The sequence below is a fragment of the Simochromis diagramma genome, unplaced genomic scaffold (assembly GCF_900408965.1).
Source record: "Simochromis diagramma unplaced genomic scaffold, fSimDia1.1 OVJJ01000334.1, whole genome shotgun sequence".
NCBI classification, from domain to species: domain Eukaryota; kingdom Metazoa; phylum Chordata; class Actinopteri; order Cichliformes; family Cichlidae; genus Simochromis; species Simochromis diagramma.
The window spans coordinates 2,232,087-2,254,275 of NW_024386764.1; the positions used below are offsets into that span (position 1 = coordinate 2,232,087).

The 22,189-nt window shown below is 42.5% G+C and overlaps 1 protein-coding gene across 34 annotated transcripts in view; it reads right to left on the reverse strand.

Annotated features, from left to right (window-relative positions):
• The window catches only part of adgrl2a (adhesion G protein-coupled receptor L2a), an 89,852-nt gene that overhangs the window by 22,760 nt on the left and 44,903 nt on the right, over positions 1-22,189 (reverse strand). For 20 of the 34 annotated variants that reach the window (XM_040031535.1, XM_040031403.1, XM_040031394.1 and 17 more), the window contains exons 4-8: positions 19,848-19,957; positions 18,262-18,321; positions 13,549-13,563; positions 11,623-12,423; positions 490-783 (exon numbers count right to left, since the gene is read on the reverse strand). In XM_040031535.1, the coding sequence (XP_039887469.1) occupies positions 490-783; positions 11,623-12,423; positions 13,549-13,563; positions 18,262-18,321; positions 19,848-19,957 (1,280 nt within the window). The remainder of the gene's footprint in view (positions 1-489; positions 784-11,622; positions 12,424-13,548; positions 13,564-18,261; positions 18,322-19,847; positions 19,958-22,189) is intronic. The other 14 variants (XM_040031429.1, XM_040031553.1, XM_040031603.1 and 11 more) reach the window with 3 other exon arrangements.

Below are 22,189 nucleotides of genomic sequence, written 5' to 3' on the forward strand. Positions count from 1 at the left end.
TACATATTTTTTATGAGGCTGCTCGCTGAACAACAAAGGCAGAAGCAGAGATCAAAGGAAGAAATTGCACACAAGCAACACAATCATGCAAATTGAGTATTTATATGTAGAACATATATGAATCCAAAACATTTTTGTGCACATGACAACATAAGCCTGAGCAGATGTTTCTTCTTAGTTTTCCCCACTTTGTCTATCGAGACAATGTACAGAAAACTAATTTTGTTAGCCTGTTATTGCTACAAAGTGACATGAGTTCATATACAATCAAATGAGGAACAAACAAACAGCTGAGCTGAGTCAGTCAGAGACTGCTTACGCTAACACGGCCACTGCTGATTCCTTTAAGTTAAATCTTTTATAATTAGAGAAAAAAGGAATATCTAACAAACACGGGGATGTTCTCTCGAGAGCTGTCGGGTCATATTGAACGCAGCGAGCAGTCGGCCCTGAGATGAGAGAGAGAGAAGGAAAGACGGCCCTGTTTACCTCGTGTTCCCTTGGGACAAGGTCGCTCAACAAGCATGCCCCTCTGGGTCTGAGGCCACATTATGTCTCTTTTCTCAATTGCCTTGCAGAAGCGTTCAGGTAAAGGGAAGGACTCCAGGGGCGGAGGGGAAGGAGTCTGTGGGATTACAGGACGTGGCCTGGGCGCTCCCCTGCTGCGCTCCTTGTACCCTGTTGTGGTGGTATTGTTGTCCACACCCCAGTGCACCGTGGTTGTTGTTGTGGTGGTTGTCGTTTTCGTAGGCGGAGTCGTGGTGACTTCTGAAAACGGCGGTGCTGTGCAACGGGAGAGAAAAAACAGAAGTCAATATTTGGGTGGAGCGCCGCTGTGTGATCTGCGCTGGGTTGGATGGGGTTGGGGGAGAACACGACGAGTCTGGATCTCACTGGGATACATTTAGTGTTTCTCAGCCTCCGAAAACACGATGCAGTGCTGTGAATAAAAATAATAACCAAATGGTAAGTTGACCTGCGGTTGCTGTGTGAGGTCAGCTCATTAGTGTGGCACCCCTGTTGTGCAAAACGCATAATACCCAGGATTTGCTAAGAATATTCAACCTGGCAGCTTTTCAAAGCTTGACCTTCTGGTGGGCAGAAGTCTTCATGTACAACTAAACCTTAACGGCGCCCCTGTAAGCAACATTCCCATTTTTTTCCTCAACACGTTCGACGCTGTAATGCTTATACATCCAAGTACCCTGTTGTGTAAATTGCCACTAAGTGCTTTGTGCAACAAGCGTATTTGCTTTCCCGTTGACTATGGCTTATCCAAGGCACTCAGTCTGAAGCGAACAAGACAATAATTACAGTAACATCCTCCTGCCTGGCAATCATTCTTGCCTGGAAGATTTTGTGGCATGGCTGATTAAATTTCACTAGAGCAACACGGAACCTGTATGTGCAGCCATGGTGCCAGAACATTCATTTTACAGTTGTTTCTCCCTACAACTCATACTCTGATAAAACAGGTGTGCAGTAACTCTTCCAATGCCCCGGGCAAAAACAATATGTTTCAGTCCCAGGAAAGGAGAAAAATAGTGCAGTCCTTACATTTAACATGAGCCACTAAGGAAAAACTATGAAGACATTTTTCATGTGATACACCGGAGGAGTGAGAGTAACGCTGTAATTACATTTCATAAAAGTTGAACATAAGGGAGCTTTATAGATGAAATGTTGATAAACACTGACTATTTGATATAAATCTGCAAGTGCAAAAAGAAAGCAGAACAACCACCTCGGAAAAAAACATATTTGTTGGTTGAATTTAACAGAAAAAAGCCGAATCAATCAAAAGGAGCTCTGAACGGAATGCGATCTAATCGCATTTGAGTACTTTGATTTCCTCCATTAGGCTGCCTATAGAGCATGCAGAAAATGCGAAGAGGTGCTGTTACACTGCCGGGGTTGAGCACAGTTGCTGTCGGTGCCGCAAGAAGACATTTTCGGCGTTCTGGTGAACCCCTGGCAATGACATCTCCATATCTATCGCCTCTTATCTGACTCAACCCTCACACACACACACACCAATTCTTCCATCACCAAAGGCCCCATCGTGTGGATCAGAAGCTTCAGCACAGTGGAGCTGAAGGGAATCGTCTTTGAGGCTGGCTGCCACCTGTGGAGAATTAGGCTCTATTGACCAGAGGAGATGACTCTCTGTGCTCCCTCCTGTTGAGGGAGGCTATAGGACGGCATACACACAAACACAAGCAGGTGACATGAAGGTGTACACAGCTGACTGGCTGTTTTGACACTGAGCTGAAGGCAGATTTGGCTGGCTGGTCGGCTGGCTTCACCTCAGCATCCCCCCTTCTCTTGTCCCTTCTCCCCTACCTGTATCCTTTTACTCAACACAGTGAAATTCTTGGCTGCACAGCCTGTCACAGCAGTTGAGAGACAACCTGTGCTTAGCGTCCTTTCAGCACCAGCATTTAGCTGGCTGGGAGAAATGTTTGTCTCTATTCTGCACCAATATCCTTTTATTGCTATAGCCCTTTTTTCTTTTTTTCTCTTTTTTAAGACTCACTGAGAAGAATCAGAGACGTGAAAGCAAGTTTTGCAGATTCCTGGTTGACTTTACAAGCTGTGGCAATCAATGCTGCGGCTCGGTCTAAAGGAAACGAATGCGTGTCAGCGCAGTGTTAAAATGATTATCGTTGTTTCTTCATAAATGTCTGGGTCAGAGTTGCTTGGCAAACTTCCACAAGGCTCCCAAGAAACTGTGGGGCTCCTTTATGGGTTTCTCATTTCCAAAGTATGAAAGATGATAAGGCTAAAAATCCCAGTCTCTGTGGGTGGGAGGTTTAGGATCCAGACAGAAATGAAATGAAAATGAATTGCTGTTCGGCAGCGTGATTCGAGATAAAGGGCTCACCACTACAGCCAATAAATCAAAGAGGCATCTGCTGTAATCCAAGCACATTCCTTTTGCATGTCAACTAACAACTGTATCTTGTCTATACTCTCATTCAACAGGACTACATGCAAAAACAAAAAAAAATTGCTGTGATGTTGGGGTTTACGCGCTAGTTAAAACGCCCGCAATCTTTTTATCCTCTGATGGTGCCTGCTGTCAACAGCAAAGCTGGGAATATAATTAATGTTGGACTCTTGTTGATATAGAGCTAGAACTGAGGGGTTTCCGTTTGAGAGGGACGACCCTGTGGCTTACGGAAAGGGCTGCGGGGTGGATTGAAAAAAACCAAAGAATCAGTTAGCTACGAAAAAAAAACAATAAAACTCTTGCTGCTCTGATTGGACGCCATCAGAGCTTCGTTAATGAGCAGTACTGGGAAGAAAACGCATTATTTAAAATGGCTCAATTAATCCAGTTTGGAGGTTTCATGTCATGTTTATGACGCAAACTAATCCGCTTTCCAGTGTGAAAACGAGGCTAATGTGGATGTAGGCTACACTTCCCACAGAGATCCGTGCATAAACAATGCAGCCCCTCTGACCACTGCTGCTCCCGTGTACGTAGCTTGTCATCCCGTAATCCTACCAGAAACACAGTAATCTCATTACCGTTATGCCATAGACTGGTTTAATTTAATCCAATGAACGCTAGGAGGAATTAACCCAAAGGCATTAAAATGGACACTCTTCTCAGGTAGTCACTTCTTCACAGAGATGTCTAAGTGGATGGCTTTTATAAGCAGAGCAAGCAGAGCAAGCAGAGCCGAGTGAGGGGTGGCTATCGATCTGTTGGCGGTGCTGCAGCAGGCCTTTCCAGACCTTTTCAGATTCATAACATTAAGCAAATAGTTCTGTTTTCCATTGTGGCAACACATGCCTTGACACTCCTGAACTTTCCCTGTGCGACGTTCCTTTGATTATGACAAAAGAAGCAAATCCCACGTTCGGGCTATATATCGAATCCAGGACAGGATCCTTGATTATTATGTCTGTGCTGCACTCAGCCCAAGGGGAAGCTTCAATTAGCTGTCATACAGTGGGAGCGCACAGAGTGATATTCTCCAAAGCACTGCCACTAGTCAGGGCAGACTTATTCATAACCTCTTTGTGAGATTCAACACCCACACATTGTTGCACTTGAATGTATCTCGGTGGTTCGGTTATTACCACAGGGGTTACAGGCCTCGGATTGATGACAGACAATAAGATGTGAAATCGAGGAGAGGAGCATGTCAAGTTTTGAGCCAGTGCAAAGCATATGCATAGACGCAACACACACACACACACACACAGAGGCCAGATGAGACTTTACCAGGACTCGGTATTCACGGCGAGGTGACAAATGAAAACCGACAGCGTGTGTGTCTTTTATATTATGTTTAATGGCTTCACTTTCAGTAGGCACCGCATGGTTGTTCATCAGGGTAATGTTTCATACACATTATCAGGTGCTGTTTATCTTGTGAGGGAAGGGAAAGTGGTTTAGCATTCGTTTCAGCTAATTTGCCACATTAAAAGCTAAAATAATTATTGGATGTCACTTATCACCTCCTCTATCCCCTGCTTTGTCATGGAATAATCACATGATGGGAAGTGAAGCTGCTTAAGAGATTTACTGTACCGCTTGTACCTACTGTACCATTTTTGAGAGAGGGAAAAAAAACAACCTTTTTGTGCTACAGTGAAAGGCTTGTGGTAATCACACGCCCATGAAAGGGGAAAAAGTTAACGAGCCCATGAAACCACAAAACAGATGCAGGCCTGTTTCTGCCATCAATAGCGACCCGTGATAGGCTTTTGGGAAGGGGACCAACGAACAACCCATCGGCTTCAGAGCCGCTCGACACTGAGCGCAGGCTAATTGAAATAAGGCGCTGAAGTGTGAGAAAAACTGTAAATAATTCTCTGTGCTAATACTGCTGATGCGTCCCTGTTTCCAACGCGCACGGCGATCGTTGTCTCCGGGTCCCGCCTTGCATCGAAGTTCATATGGAAATGGAGCTGTTCTTGAGTACGAAACAGCGTGATGATTTATAATATGTTTGTGATGCATTTTGATATCTACCAATAATAACAATAATACACAAAGGAAATTGGATTACACATCTTTCACTCTACGCCGCGTTTGTAGCTGTGGAGGGAACACAGCGTATGATTGCTTGTGTATCAGCAGTAAATATTAAGAAAGGCGAGTGAAAATTCATATAATTTCCCATGAGTCATGTCCTTGTGAGGTGTGTACAGTACACATCTATGTCTTAGGGAACCTAATAGTTGGATTATGTTATTTTCTGTTGTCTCCAGTGTTTCTGTTTCACACAGCAGCACTGGAGGCAACACACACACACACACTTTGAAGGAAGCAGAGACATACATATACACATTTACACATTCATATCCACTCTCACACACAAAATGTATGGAGAACAGACTTAGCAGCTGCCAGACTGCCGCCTGTTTTCTTTTTTTTTTCCTTGCAGCTTTCTGAACCGTACGTGCCTCAAATTTCAAGCATTAACTCAAAGTGTGCCAGGCAGACTGATATGCAACGCTGTGCACAGGAGAGGGTATCTATTTTGGGGCAGTCACATGCACGTGCACGAGCGCACGGAGATGCACACCCAAGCGGCTGCGTGTGCATGTGTGAGCACGAGAGCTGCAAAACGCAGAAATCCATGCAGACCCGCAGATTAGAGAAACACAGACTCCCATAGACACAATAATCACGCCTGTGTGAAATAAATCTCCTCAAAGGCGTGTGTCAGGGAGTGATGGGGGACCATTGTGATGTCTGAGTAATAATTCTTTTAATACGCCTTGTTTCACAGTCAGACTGTAATCAAACAAGAGACTGTGGATCCCCTTGGCTATAGGACTCAGTGTAACTATAATCACCCCTCCTCCCCTTTATGTAAAACAACTCTTTGTGACATTCTAAATCATAACCCCGGGTTTGCTATTGCCCACATCTTGTGTGCTGTCAGTGGAGATTATTTGGCCATGTTGTTTATACTAACGTAACATCAGCTTGTAAGGCTGCATTCCAAGTGAAGTTACAACTAGCAGGTCGGGACTGTGGGATAAGCTCTGAAATGGTATTCTTTATCCAGTGGCCAGTGCTCAGTGCTGGAGTAACAGCAAAGGTCGTGATCGTATTTCAGAGGAAACAGGTGACCTCCTAACCTGATGTGTAATAGCCTTTATTGCCACCAGATACTGGATGGTTCGTTATTATCCCACAAAAGTAATATCTGAGACGCTGTGAATAATAGTCCAAATCCCCATTGTGGAATTTCCCTTTTTCATCAGCCTAGTTAAATTCACTCCTATATCATAACCAAAAAGGAGAACAGCGGTGTTATGATGTAGACAGAATAACTAAATTGTGTTTAAAAAGATACGGGGGAGGAATAAAGAGCTGAAGCAGGCGGACAGATATTAGAGAGTTTTGCATTCTAAAAGCAACAATGGAGACATTTAGCTAACAAAATTGGAAATATCATGCACCTGGGCAGAAAAATATGAGATTTAGGGACGTATTTAAGCCGCTCAACAAAATATGAAACTTGCTGAATTTACCTGTTCCGACCAAGAAGCAGGCCTGCCAAGAGGTCAGCTCGCTGTGGGGGGATTTTTATACAGACTTGCTGCAGTGAGGTGTTTCATTTGGTTGAGCCTTGGCTGGCCGGGCTTGTGCGGTCAGAATTAGAGTCACCTTGACAGAGGCGAATGGTTACTTACCAAGAATTTATCAGTAGAAAATCCAACTACGAACAGATGGGAAATATTGGATTTTACTTTTTTTTTTATAATGAAAATATTGATCCTTAAAAAAACAAAACAGTGGAAATGACTTCTTAATGACAGCCAGCAGTGTGTGAGCCGCGTGCTCATGTTATGATGGCCATCTTTGCCCTGTTGTGTGTGTGCAGTTCCCCATGAGGCAGAGCTAAGGATTTGCTCAAATCCACTCATTTAGTGTGCACTGCTCTCACTAGGCATTATTTGAGCAGTCTGACTTAGGCTTTAGCCCGACTTCAGCAGAGAAGTCAAACAGATGCCTATGGGTGACGACATGCTTGCAAAATGCAAACATGTGGATCTAAGTCGCAGCTCGTGTACATTCACAGTGAAGGAGGACTTAAAAGAAAAAAAATTGCTAGTTTGGATCAGCTGGAGGGCAAAGCAGAAACGAGGCACTGATGTGATCGGTGGTTAATGTTACACCGTGATTGCACTTGCTTGCGGAGGCGCCGACGGACAGCTGTGGACACCATGGATGAGTAGTTGTTCTTATTAAAACGGTCTTCTGGGACGACGCGTGTTTGTAAATCTACACAGGCAAGCCTGTGACGACAAATTTGAAGGCACGCCATGGCAGCGTGTAGCTTCGGTTTCACTGATGACAAAATTGGCATCGCTGTGACCAAAGGTGACTATCGTATATTCACGGACGTGAAAAGGGTAAAAGATGCTTTAGGAGAGATATGTGGATTTGGTTGTCAGAGTTAGAGTGGGTTTGGTCCGATGGCATCAGGCACCAACCGAGACAATGAGTGTCTGCAACTCAGAAATAAAGAAATAAAAGAAAGAGTAAAGCAGCACAACTGAATGCAACAGAAACAACGGCGGCGAGAAACCATGTGACTGAAACGGACAGAAAAGAAAACATGAAGACAAAAACAGAAAGGGTGATTTTCCACATCGATACCCTCCCCATCCACACCGCTGTGTCCACACTTGATTGTTGTCAAGGCAAACATGTTTTTAGCCCATCCTGAACCGTGATCCTGCACCACAGTGAGCAGACACAAAGTTCTTACCACCTGACCAGAAATAGCCACACACACATTTTCAAAACTGCACAGCCTGGCTAAACAAAGAATAAAAAAAAGATGGCTTTGATCATTGTGGCTAATTTATACATTTTTTAAGGGTGTGGCTGCTTCGAGATGTTTTTCAGTGTCGTACTAAACGAAACTGTCAGGACTGCATATGTTGTAACTAGCTAAAAGTAGCATCCCTTTTAATGAGCCTGGGAAGTGGCACCTCCTTATCCAAGCCGGCTACTCGACAATCGCAACACCTTAAAAAAATTATAAAGAACAAATTCAAACTCGAGGACACATAAACATCCATACTCTATACATTTTAGCGGAGCAGCTTAGATGGCTGCGAAAGCTTAATGATGATGTTGACAGTGTCCATCTTTTTATCCCCCCTCCTTGTTTTCTCTCTAAATGTTGCCACGCACAAGTTGACCTCCATGTAAGCACCACAGAAGACAGAAATGAATCATAGTGGTGCTTATTAGAGAGCTGTATATTTATCAGACTATAAGAGGTAAGCTCTCTAGGGTGATGCTAATGCATATGAGTCACAAGCATCTGTTAACAGCTGAACATTTTTGCACTGTAAAGCACTTTCATAACACACCAACTACAGGGCATTGTTTTGACCACATGCAGACTTTTGTAAGCTAATTGGCAACTCGCGTCGGTGAGCCGTACCTTGTAATTTTAGACAAATTGGGTCATTTTCTTTCTTACGATCCCTACTTGCGAATGTTGTAATTTGACTGTGCAGCGCAAAGATTGAAACTGTATGCAAATGTATTGACATTTGAACAATTAAAGAGGCGGTTTTGATTTGCGTGGGTGTTAACTGCAGCACTGGGGGCTTTTATACAGTAGTATTTTGCAGTGCGGGATAAAATAAAAGGTTTCCAAGGCTCACCTGTGTCCCATCCTGGAAATGTCACAGCTTGTTTTTACCCACTTTGGGTATAAAAGGCTTTGGAGATGCTTACGCGGTGGTTTGAGGCCACATATCAGAGCTTGGCATGAATACATTCTCCACAGAAATGGGTGCATAATGAGTTCTCTTTGGGAATACCTCATTCAAATCCATGTAATCATCTCACTTAAAAAATGCAACAAAGGAATGTGCCTTTTGCATTGGCTGCTATATGCAAGAAGGGAAAGATGCAAGGAGCAAAACCACTTGATTATATTGACGTTGGTCAAAGCCACGAGAGGGACTTGCTGACCCATATAGCGTCCACTTCCAGTGGAGCTGATTGTTGAATCGGAGCCCATCCACTCCCACATAATCCTACAAGAGATGATCTTGTCTCTACACGAGCAACGCTATTGGACTTGACAAGAACCCAAATGTCTGTCGCATAAAGCCTCAGCATCACTTTGATGCTTAGCGTTCCATGACGGATCAAATCAAGTGACTGAGTTGTTTGTGCATTGAGAAATGGCAATAGAGCAGAAAGTGCAGTAAAAGTAAAGTTTTGGTCTTGCCCCTACCAATTCCATCAGCTTCTATTCATTCTCTGAGATTCCCTTTAAAAGTAGAACGACCTGCAGATATTAGTCAAAAGTTTAACACAGCCCTATAAATACTGAAAGCGTGGAACTATTTTGTATGTTGGATTCTTAGGGCTAAAACACTGTGCACCATATGGTGATTCAACAAATAGAAAAAGTAAGAAACTATTACTTTGCTGCTTAAATCCTCTTGTTACACGGTAAGTAACTACTGGATGTTTGTCTGACTGATAATGGGCCAAACTCATCATTCAGCAGCAGAATTTTGCAAGTTTGGGCCAGTTACTGCTACACTCATACACAAACACACCTTTGTGCGTGTGCATGTAGTCTAGGCTTTAGTGCATGAGAATGTTCTTTTAGTTTCCTTCTCTTTTCTTTGTCGCTGCTGCTAAAAACGTATAGGTTCAACTTTTAACACCACAAAAGCATTCTGATGGCTTGTTTCAGTGGCCAGTGATGCAGCCACTGAAACGAGCATAAAGATATCAAAGAGAGGGCGTCCTGTGACAGCCAGAAAAAATTGCCATCATTTATGTGTCAACATCAGCCATGTGGGAGGACAAGTTTATTGACATCTTGATGATCATCCTGGACCATTCTCCCTTGCTCTCATCGACTGCAACTCAACATACATTAGTCAGCAACAGGGCCAGGCTCATGTCTCATTTGTCAAGGGGAGAGAACCGAGTCCTTGTAGACATTAAAATAAAGATGAGAGAATAAGGAAACCCTAAGGAGAAGGAAATGCAGGATGTCAGAGACTGTATATTTCTTAACGTACTAGACAGGAAGTGAAGTGGGCTCTTTTTGATGCTTGAGAGGTATCTGTGTGAATTAACAAGCTAGCACAGTGTGATTTAAGACACACAGACAACTGGAGTGTATTCTTATATCAGGGCAGATCCTTTTAAAGCCTCTTATTTTGCTATCGGTGATCAGTGTCCATTTAACAAATGAAAAAGTTGATTGAGCATGCAGTGTGTGTATAAACAGCTTATTACGGGAAGTCATATCAGTTAATCTGGAAAGGCAATGCTGACTGCTTCATAGTCAGTTTGCTGGTTATAAACACATAATGCACTAATTGATTCTCATTTGTTAGGAGAAAAAAATAACACGACCGCTTTTACAGTGACTGTCGGGAAATTTATGGGAACGGCCCAAAACCAGCTTATTTTTGATTTCTTCAAATGAGTACGTGAATGTATGTTCAGGCATGACTAAAATAAGGTAACGGATTCTGACTGCAGCATACGCCTCAATTGTTCAAAATTTGTAGGTAAAACTCGATATATTGATAAAGTATTTAGTGGAAGAACTTCAAGCAAGTTATAAAGATCATTTTTTAATTTTATTTGGCCAGTGAACCCTGCGCATTTGACCTCAGACCTGGTTTGCATTGCCTAGGCTGATGCTGTTTCACTTGCTGAACCCAGTCTAGCAGCCCTAGGCCGTGCCCTATCAATACCAAAGTGGACGAGCCAACGCATTAATAAATATTGAGCTCTTGGATAATCTGTGAAAAAGTTGCTTGACCTCTGTGGCTCATCATTAACTATGCTGAGCATTACGTGGACTTAGGATTCTGGGTGTGGAGGGATTAAGATAATTACCGTTATTATATTCTCAGCGTAAGGACGATTGCAAGCCTTGGCTGGTCTCCGCTCAGCTCTTGACAGCTAAATTAAAAACACATGCTGCCGATGTGACCCTGGATGATTGATCCGTCTCTTTTGTGTCTGCATCTCTTTCTGTCTTAAGGAGAACCTTGAATCCTTACACTTCAGCTAGAGACTGTAAAATGAAGTGGGGGGGGTTCTCTCGCTTTTTTTCACTTTTTAATGGCCAACAGAGATTTCAAGTTTCAGCATCACTGGGGGAATTATCTAACCTTGCCCCAGGCCAGACTTTGCACCTGTCCAGACATGTATGTTTCCAGAGGTGAGGTATCTCTCTCTCTTCCTGTCTTACTCACTCTCAAAAAAAAAAAAAGAAAGGAATATGCTAGCAGGGGTCCCTGGAGCCTTAGCACCAGGGACTCAGGGAACGCCCGGATGGTAAACCTCCCAAATCCCCATGATACTGATCCCTTATGATATGGTAACTGGCTTCGAGGTGTTGTTTACCACAGAGCCCCGCTCACTTCAATGCTTTCCTACACTCCAAAGCTTCCCATAACATATCTAGCACATATTAGATTCTAAATTAAAAATCAGTCAGCTGTGACACTTGATACATAGATGGGGATAGCAGAGGAATATAAAAGTGCACTTGACAGGAACTAAAATCACAATCTCAGCAATGCAATTTAACACTATTGTCTGCAGGAGAAATGATCGGGGCGACGGTTTCTTACCATGTGCCGGATCAGGCAGGCCAAACTCCAAGTTGTACCTCAGGATGTAAAAGTTATTCCACACATAGAGCTGGTTATCTCGCGGATTATAATCCACAGCTGCAATGTACTGGTACTGGTTGGGAAAGTGGATATCAACGTATTCCCCACGGTTCTGTTTGGTATTGTAAATGTAATCAATCAGGCTCTTGCTGACTTCACTTTCATTGTCTTCGTAGGTGGAGCGGACCACATAGAGTACTCCACAGACCATGAAGGCATTGGAGGCTGAGCGCTTGTCATAGTTCGTTTCCCAGGTAGCTTCAAATCGTAGCGTGTAGGGGTTCAGCTGGCTGATCACCATCATACCATTGTTCTGCTCTGTGGCATAAATCACCCACAGCCCGTTCTCATCCACCGCCAGGTCAATGTCTGTTTTTCCTCCCCACTTGTAGGGCGACGTGTCGTGGTAGTTGGCGTTGTTGATGATCGCCTCACCGCTTTTGATTCGAGTCCGCAGGTCAAACTTCACGATGTTTCGGGTACGCTCCTTGTTGAAAAACACCGCCCCATCGTAGACCACAAATCCAGTCCCATCCACCCGGTGCGGCAGCTTGTAGGTGATGGTTTGACGGGCATTTTGAAAGTCATCCAAGGAGGAGTACTCAATTAGAGTGTCTGTTCGGTACGGAGTCCAAGGCATGAAGTAGATTTTGTCGCCGGCTTGCAGTGGGTCTTTGCACCAGGCTCCAGCTTGCTGCTCCGCTTCAAATATAAAGGAAGGTTCACCGACAGCTTTCAGAGTCCCAGGACAAAGAAAAACTAGCAATGGAGAAAGAGTAGAATGAGAAGCAGAAAGGTTAAAATGTGAAAAGCATATACATATATATATACACACACGCTTAAATAGCCGATTTAATAGCTAATTTCTTCATTTTGTTTTACAGGTTGTCCAATAGGAGTGGGGACAAACACATATCAACGAGTGGCCAAAACACAACTAACATCTATAGCCAATATGAGGACGTTTTGTGCATAGAAAGAAAAAATACAAAGAAATAGAAAAGTTATTAAGCATAATGTTTAAATATGTAGTAGTCGGAAACGAAAAGAAGACTGGCCTCATAGACATTAACTGTTGAGTAAAACACAAATGAGGGGAAAACATAACAGAAACAAAACTTAACATAACAATTGGTCCTGTAAATAAAAGTATGCAGCCAACTAAAGTCACTTGGCAACAGACGGGAGAGGTTATGACAGAGCAGGAGTCAACGGAGTCTGCAAAATGTGTATACTCTGATGTCTCAGTTACACCACCTATTCTAATGGTATATACCTGAGAGGCTCGTCATTACGAAGTGGTGCAAATATCACAATCATTCAAATTGAAAAGTAATAAAAAATGTTTGGTTTCTTTTCTTTGAAAGGGTCTCTTGAGGTGTTTTTGGTTGTTGTCTGAGGTAAAGGAGGCATAAGAATCAACGGAGAAAAGAGCAGCAAGTGGTCTGGTGAGAATAATGGGGAAAACAGTGAGAAGGGTAGGGATCTTGAAGAGAAAAGGGACAGTTGATAGCAAAAGCTTGAAAAGAAGGCCAGGAAACACTGTTACCATGGCATGCTATGGAAAAGGGTTTAGAAGCCAAGCAATATGAGATTCTGCTGAGTAGCAAAGCACCCAGGGAGAATGAGAAGAGGATGCCCCTATGGACTGCAGCCAATATTCCCCCATTTACATCTTTTGGCTGCTTGTGTACCGTCTTTATATGGCCAGCTTTACTTCCCTTGTAGCACTACACTGGCTGCTAACGTTACAGTTGGGGGGTGCGGAGGTTCTGACGATAACGTCTGCAATGGGTTTCTAGAGGCCACCATCGGAAAATAGGTAACTGACAACTAGATGCCACAAAACAAGGAGCTAGGGTTTGGGTCGTGTCTGTTATTTACCTTTTTGCTCCACTTCTATTTTAAGCGTTGGAAGAGAGAATGAAAGGGTGCAAGGGAAAAAAACAGATTAATATGAATTAAGTGTCATCGCCACGATTACATATGCAGAAACACGTTATGAGACATGGAACAAGACGGGTACACCTATTAGAAACAGGAAAGTTGTGAGAAAGATGACACACAGACGTCAAAGTCCTGTCTCAGAAAAAGGGTTCGATTAGAGCACCAAAAACTGTGGTCACATTTGGCGTCGTGACTAATTGTCAAAGTAGTTTTGTAGCAAAGTGGTGGGTGGATTTTTTTTTTTCATTGGCAAGTGAGAAAATTGTTATTAACATACGTTCTGTTTTATATCCACGACTCTAACCATTTCAGAAAAATCTCTCTTTAGTTAGAAATATGGTAAAAATTTGCATAAAGTAAAAGTCACATTTTTGTCTCTCAAAGAAACTGAAACCCTGTCTTACAGTTGGACAGATCACACGATACTTTCTAGAGTGTGACTTGTCATTCCCTTAAATCCACTCACCACCAAAACTCAGTCAAGATTGATTATTTCCTTTTTCTAAGTGGAAAGTTGTACAAATACACTGCTCAAAAAAAAAGGTACAATTTAGGGAGCAATCCATTTCACCTGCTTTGGTGCAATGAAAGCTACAACAGGCGGGGCAACAACATGACAACAGTTTAGCAGGTGGTGGCCACAGACCATTACTCTCCATGTCCTTCCTGCACTACGTTTCTCTGCTTTTGCTTTTTGCTAGCGTCCTTGTCAACACTGTTATCACGAGACGCTCCATGCAGCACATTCAGGTTGCTGTAGGAGCGTATGTTATGAGAACTGGACAGGGCCTCCCCAATCCCAGCCCTACAAAATGACCCCAGTGGGCTATTAATACGAATACCAAACGGTCACACACCATGAAGACGGGACTAGGGGCTGACGTCCTTTGGTGTGGCCTTTAGCACAGTGCAGCTTGATTGGCATTCACCAGTGAACATCAGAATTGGCGTGTTCTCCGCTGACACGCCATGAGAGCAGCTTCACACTGAGTACAAGTGACAGACGTGAAAGAATCTGGAGATGCCTTGGTCAGTGTTATGCTGCCTGCAGTAGCACTGAGCATGAGTGCTTAGCAGTGGGTCAGTGATGGACTGGGGAGGCATATCCTTGGACAGCTGCACAGACCTCCACATGCTAAACAGCTGATCACTGTTAGGTACCAGGATGAAATCCTCAGACCCACTGTCAGACCTTATGCTGTTGCTGTGGGTTCTTCTAGTGTATAGGTAATTTCTGGATGACAGAGGCATCGATGCCATTGACTGGCCTTCATTTCCCCAGACCTGAATCCAACTGAGAACCTCTGGGAGCACCCAGACTGTCTCGGATGTCACTGATGAAATGATCCAGGTCTAGAAGGAGATCTGCCAGGTCACCGTCTGCTATCTCACCCGGAGCCACACTATGACACCAGTTGAAGCAGCCTCTAATTTCAATTTGAAACTTTGATTGGTGGTATAATTTTGAACCTTGCCTGCAAAGGGTTTATGAATTACACATTTTAATATCAAAAAAGCTTTTCTATGTGCGATTTAAGTGGGGGTTTTTGAGCAGTGTAATTGATTACATCGTGTTATTCAATTAAAGCAGGTTTTAATATAATAAAGATCCAATTTTAATTTTGTGGGAAAAATACAATGCAAAAGTCTCCATGTAACATTTTTATCATTATTTTCACTTTTAAAAAGATGAAGCCATGCACAAATAAGTTCATTGCAGACCAAGGGAGCAGGTAATCACTGTAAATTGTTGGAGCAAAATGCATGAATATACCTCTCGTGCACTCACTGTGGAAAAATGTATTTAATTTTATGTTCCATAAGAGCGTGCGCAATCTGAATAGATGTTTTTGTGTCCATACGAGTCTGCTATAAATTAGCCATCATGAGCGCATTCAAACAAGGCACTCTGAATGCACTTGTGCTAATAAGCATTATTCAGTCCATTAAACTGAGATGTCAATAGCCGATAAAACATTTCACATTTCACTAAAACTTAAAAAAAAAAAAAAGAATTCCATATGCATTGCAAGTGAGTGGCTTCTAATTCTGAACTGCAACAATACAATAATGGAAAATATATATATATAGAGAGAGAGCAGTATATAAGCAAGGTACATCTAAAGCCTAGATCAGACTGGACAATTCAAGACAGTACGGCAGTAATCTGTTTGTGTTGAATGTACACTGTTTAAGAGGTAACAACGTTGCAGAAAGGGAAATCCAGTCAGTGGTATTTGTACATGAACGAGAGAAAAACTATGAGTGAGATATCAAAACAATTCTGCCACTCTGCCCTTAAAAGGCAAAAACCTGATTTAAATTTGGCTGATCTGAAATTCAAGGTAAAGAAAATTAGATTTTATTTTAACTGCTTCTTCACATCATGAGCTGTGACCAAGAGACCGAGCAGCTTATAGTGTTCGAGCACACGGTTTCAGTGTCGTTTTGTTTTTTTAAATTGTGTTTTGGACCTTAATTTATCCTCCAAGATCAAACTTCAAATTCAGCGCTCACTATTATGTCCTGATGTGTCAAGTAGTTAGAATGAGACCTCAAAACTTCAGCGAGAACAATGAGAAAACCTTGAAGTGGAAATCAGCAAAAATTTAAATTAGATGTGTCTTTGGCTTTTTTGGGTGGAGTTAAGGAACCTTGTATTTATCAAATGGTACTCTTATTTAAGTGAGTTTTATTTCTTTTAATTTGAACTTTTATGAAGCGTCAACAACAAAGTAATATCTATGTGTGGAGTGTTTGAAGTGCACTCGTGCTTTACTTCACTGATTCAACGATTATTTCTGCACACCTCTGATCTTGTGCCCTTCAATCTGCATTCCTATGTGTTTGTGACTGTCTGTTTTTCACAAAAAGCGTTAACGTGATCATACATTATTATCCGAGGCCTGCAACACTCCTTTTGTATACATGTTCACATTAAAATTTGAATCCGTCACAAACTGTTGAGTCTGATCTTGGCTTCTGTGGCAAAAAAGAAAAAAAAAAAATACTATGAAACTTGCGATTCAAAAGGATCCATAAATGAATGCACTCCATTCTGCAGAAGAAATTCAAGTGTGCTGCACCTAACTAAGAGATCTCACATGGATAGGAATCAAACAAACTAACAACAGTTCTCAGAAGCTGCCTCAGCCACACAAAATAGAAGAGGTGAGAAGCAGACGGAGAGACACGGGTGAAGGAAATCTGGAAAGAAAGGGAGAACACATGACCGAAGACCTGATGATGTAAGTAGAAATGTAAAAATAGAAATAGCAATCAGTGTGATCAGAAATCGGTCAGTGGATGAAGAGAGTGAGTCAGATACCCAGGAGGTTTCCTGCAGATTGCACAGGGGAAGGGAAGAAATTAAGTCAGTTTATATGCAGCAACATTAAAACAAGCATGAGACACATTCGAATCCACATTTAACCCAGGAAACTACATTCTTTTCTTTTCTAGGGAATTCTTGCTTTTTAAGAAGTACTTGTAATTAAATAACCCCGGTTAATAATCTGGCTTTCTATTATTTTGTGGACACATGTCTGCTGTCAACTCAGTTAGGTATCCTGGTGTTGAATTGAAGCATTACATTAAATATACTCAAGAAAAAGGAAGGGGTGGGGGGTGGGAGGGGGCTAAACAAAGCCATCAAAGAGGACTCGATGCTCATGCTGTATTTTTTATCCTATTTTTCCTGTTCTGGCCAACACTGTCACTCGGAGCTGAGGGGTTTACCTGTACTAACAGGTGATGAAAATGAAAATATTAGCAATGAGGCCTGCTTATGCCAACTGGCACGGCTCTGCAGTTTTACAAGTAAGAATAGAGAAGGAATCATCCTCTTTTTTTCCCCACCGATTCGAAATTGCTTGCATAGAACAATCTTAATAAAGAAACATCGAGGCTTTTATGTTGCCTGATTCAAGCAATTACTGGAGCCAATTCAAAGGGTGACTCAGTGCCAGGTGAAGACAAAATTTACATCCTTGGCTGGAATATGAAGCTAATGCTACTAATGAGGGCAGTTCATGACAAGAACCAAATTATAAAGCCAAAGGATGAAAATGGTTGGAATGTAGGTAAGTCATTGCACACGCTGCTTGCACAGAAGTGTAATTATGCAAAGACTTGGAAAATAGACCGAATGGATTAAATACATTCAGCTGGTGAGAAAAAAAACAACATTTTAAGTCTTCTGTTGTGTAACTGCTGCTTGTGTTTCTTGGGGACAGTGAGATTTTGAGGGGTGGTAGTTACCGGGCTAAACGAGGACACTGTCTTTGGTCCCCTTGCTGATCAGCTTAATGGGGATTTCAAGTGTTCTTTTGAAAAACATCTACTCAAGTCTGCAAATCCGGGGGTTCCTAAGCTTCTGGACTGCTGAAATGTTGTTAATCATGAACCTCTCTATTTGGCATATGATCTATTCAATCTGCATTAGTCTGACTCTACAAAATGAGATGCATGGATTAATATTATTTTTTTGCTGAGGGCTGAGGAGACAGAGGATTGGTTACAGGAGAACAACAAAACAGGCAACTTTCCTATAAATCAAAGTCTATCACTGTTTACAGTAGGGGTTGAATAGGAAAGGCTGGACTGGGCTTGTGTGGACTGAATCAGACTGGGAGAACACTATACACTTACCAGGGCAGTTGCGATAGGATACATTCTGTGTTCTTGGTCCTATTCTGGTTGGGCATGGACCTTGAGAAGCAAAAAGATGGGGCTACAGACATGCATGTTTGAAACTGTTTAGAGTGAGGACTTGTTTTTATTTTCATTGGTTAGACAGACTTTTCTAGGGCTGAGAGTCCTTGGTCAGAAGTTTATTTTTCACCACCACACTAGCAGCCTAGACTGTTTCCTCTGCGAGATGTGAAGGCAAAAGACAATCATAACAGCGGGTGGACACGAGTGCACCTTGAGGTTAATCCTACTATTAAAGTTTGCGGCATCACAGCAAGACGTAGAATCAATACGTTGCTTGACTATAAGGTGAGCTCCCCCTAGCCTCTCTAACCCCCTCCCCCCAAAAAAAGAAAGAAGGTAGCAGTTGAGTGCAGTCTGAGGTAGGACCTCCAGGATTCGTCTTTCCTCAGTAAGTTGGACTCGAATGCCCATTACTGCTTATTCCATGTTTAATTACAGGTCCTCAAAGCCTCAGAGAGGTTAACCTTTAAGTTGTAATGAGTTTCACCATCTAATGATGTTCACTAATGCATTCCAATTCAACACTAAGGGGAACAGCTTAAGCAGGTTTACTGGTAATGAGCAGCGTTGAACAGATGTGTTAAGGAGAAACAGAATACAGGTGTTTTATTTAGATTTCATTTCTGTTTTGAGCTGAATCAAGACTGCAACACATCCAAAGACATCAGAGTGCAAAACACTCATTTGGATCTACGAGAGCTGCCAAATACTATTGTCCCATCACCCCGACTCTAATTATTTCAGTTCTACCTGATTAGTGATTCTGGCAATTCATCTAAATCTTTGTCATTAATCAGTTTGTAAAGGTTACACGGGGGAATTTCCTTCACGAATTGCAAATGAACATGGCAGCTTAAAGGACAAAGGAGAATTTTAATACAAAGGGCAATCTAAAGATTGTTTGGAAGCTGAATGGCAATGAATATTTTAACACCAGAGGAACAGACAAAATGTTAACGCTATCTCTTTACATGAAATATTAGCTTGTTGACTTATGAGTGGAGCTATTTTGTTCTGTTACATAATGAAACATCTGTTAACATATTTCAACACCTGTTGTGCGAATGTATATTAAGCCATCAAGGTGAGCTGTGCTTATGCCTGATAGACTTCTCCGTACAAGACTTGAGTAATGAAACACTGTCTTGCTATTAAGGAGAGTCAGCATGACTTCCTCTGCCCTCCCTCTAGTCTGCTACCTCATAACCAGGCTTGTCGATCTGCTGGAAACACAGTGAGCACATCAATAATAAGGGCCGTGTGGAAGAGGACCAAAGGGTTTTACAGGTCATATTTCATGAAAAGTTCACAGTGACACAGATGGAAGAAGAGAAGGAGAAATAGGGTGTTGGAAGGTGTTGCAGACAAAGAAAGGAGACTGTCTGGAAGAAATGGGACAGAATATGGTACAACAGGAGGAGAGACAGAGGGCAAGGAGGAAGGGGGGAAACGATGGGGAAGGGGTGTCGGGAGAGAGAAAAGGGAGAGTTTACAATTCATGACAGAAGGGCCATACTTACTGTAGGGAACACACTCATACTGGACCTCCAGGTATTTGTAGGTCCCTGGGCAGGGGTCGGGGAAGACATCTGAACCCGTGATTACAATGCACTGGGTCCGATTGTTGCATCTGACGAGAGAAAACACAGGAAAGAAACATTCACTGCTTTGTTCAAATTCATCCAGTCTCAAGCAAACTCGGCAACTGAAGGAAATCCCAGAAAGTTGACTGTGTTCATCTGGATGTAGCGTTCTCAGTTTGACAGGGACAGAATCAGCTGTCTGGGATTTCCTTCCCTGGGTGATTAAGCGTGTATCGAGACAAACCGAAGGACATAAAAGCATAAATATTAAAGCGCTGTGTGCCGGTTCTTTTCAACGGCTCTTAACTCATGTTCAGGCTGGGAAATATTCAAATTCTATCAACAAAGAAATAAAAAGAGTAACGCTCAGCAAGATGTAGCCATGCTATTGAATCTGCGAGCACTAAAGATATGACCAGTTCCAGTGCTTTTCACTCTGTACATGCCTGTTGGATCTTTGCCATCAGGTTCATATAAAAGAGGTCTTTTGTGTTTTGTGCTGTATTTCTTTTAGAGAGTGTCTGAATGTGCATATGTCAAGGAAAAATCCAGAAGCCTCTCTTATATTTTTAGTCCCTTAACATAACACAGCATCACCTGTCTGGTAAAAAGCTGGTCAGCACTGAACTAAACACCGAGTTCCCCTTCGGACTCAGTACAACACATACAGTGTGAGATATCATGCCCCGCATCACATGTCCTGGTTGAAGACATCTCTCTTTGCGCCTTTAAGGCAGATGACCTATGATAACGTACGCGAGGCCCCGTCTGCACATGCACACCTTTTTATAAACACCTCTAGCTAGCTACAGCTTGTTAGCCGTGCTGTCTGTCAACTTGAAGTCATCTGAACTCCTCTGTTGTTGTTAACAGAGTGCAGTTTGGAGGGAGTTGTCATCATACTTAAATTCAAACTAACTTCTGCATGTGTTGTGGTTTGTTAAATGTCAAGCTGCTTGCATGCAGTTGAAACTTTGTGGGAGGAAAAAAAAAAGCAACAAATTATTGTAACACTGTCAGATGCAGCCAAAAAAATGTAAAAACTAAACGGTGGGTAAATAAAATTAACAATACAATGATCAACTTTACAGTCCTTGCATTGCATCGCTGGTATGTGCCATGGATATTGACTTTGACACATACCAGCGATGCAATGCAAGGACTGACTTTGACACGTACCAGACATAAGACGTTGTTAGGATGTCACCATAGCAACAGAACTCCCTTAGAAAAAATGTGCTAAATCACACCGTAAAATTGCTCCGTCGCAGCTCGAGGAACATGACAACGACCCTCGGGGATCATTGGACCACGGAAGTCCCCGGTAACGGGGAACATGCTTACTTAATAACAACTGTTTTTTGATTGGATTCATCTTGCCTAATTACCTAATATGTGTCTGTCAGGTTTAAATAGCTGTGGGTGTTTTGTGAACGGATGCCAAATGCTATCATTTTGCTGTAAAGCATATTTACCTATGGGTATAAATAAAGTCACCTTGAATGCTCAGTAATGGCTCTGGGAACATGACCCATGGGAGCAGCACTGCCTTCATATCCTCCAGACCCCAATCCAGTGCACCACAACAAGCCCAATCCAAGGACGTCCCATTCTAGAACCCCTGGGATCCTAAGACCCGGATCCCGCAGGATAGCCCTGTGATTCCATTTTGTTTTGTTAGCAGAAGAGGGAACCGCACATTATGTGGCACTAGTTTTAATGTTGCAGCTGACTGTGGCTCACTGTAAATACAGTACTGGACTACTGCACAGGAACCTCATGTGATCTTTACCCCCCACACTGGTCTTTGGTGGGGTGAGTTTTGCACAGGATAAACAGTCTCTGTGTGTTTCACTCAAATGTCCTGACTTATTGATTGAGCTTCCTCTGAATGGGCCTACATGCTGAGTAGCTTTATGAGGCACCCAAAATGCCATCAAAGGTCTCATTAATAATAACTGCAGCATCTGAAATTGTAGATCCCACAAGACCAGACAATATGAAATGTTTCATTTCTTAAAAATAATAATAATAATATTAGATATGTTGTTTATAATTTCAACAGCCCTTACAGTAGTGTCAGAAGTACATTTCAGTCACTGCCTTTAACATCTGGAGAGGATCTTCTGAGGTTCAGGGAGTTGTAGGAGACCACCATCTCGCTACACTGAAATCATGATAATGACATCAATACCCTGAGCTAGCCGTCTTTGCTTCCAAGGGGACTTGAAATTCTATTGGCAATGTGAGGAGCCGGATCGATAACCCTGTTCTGCTGA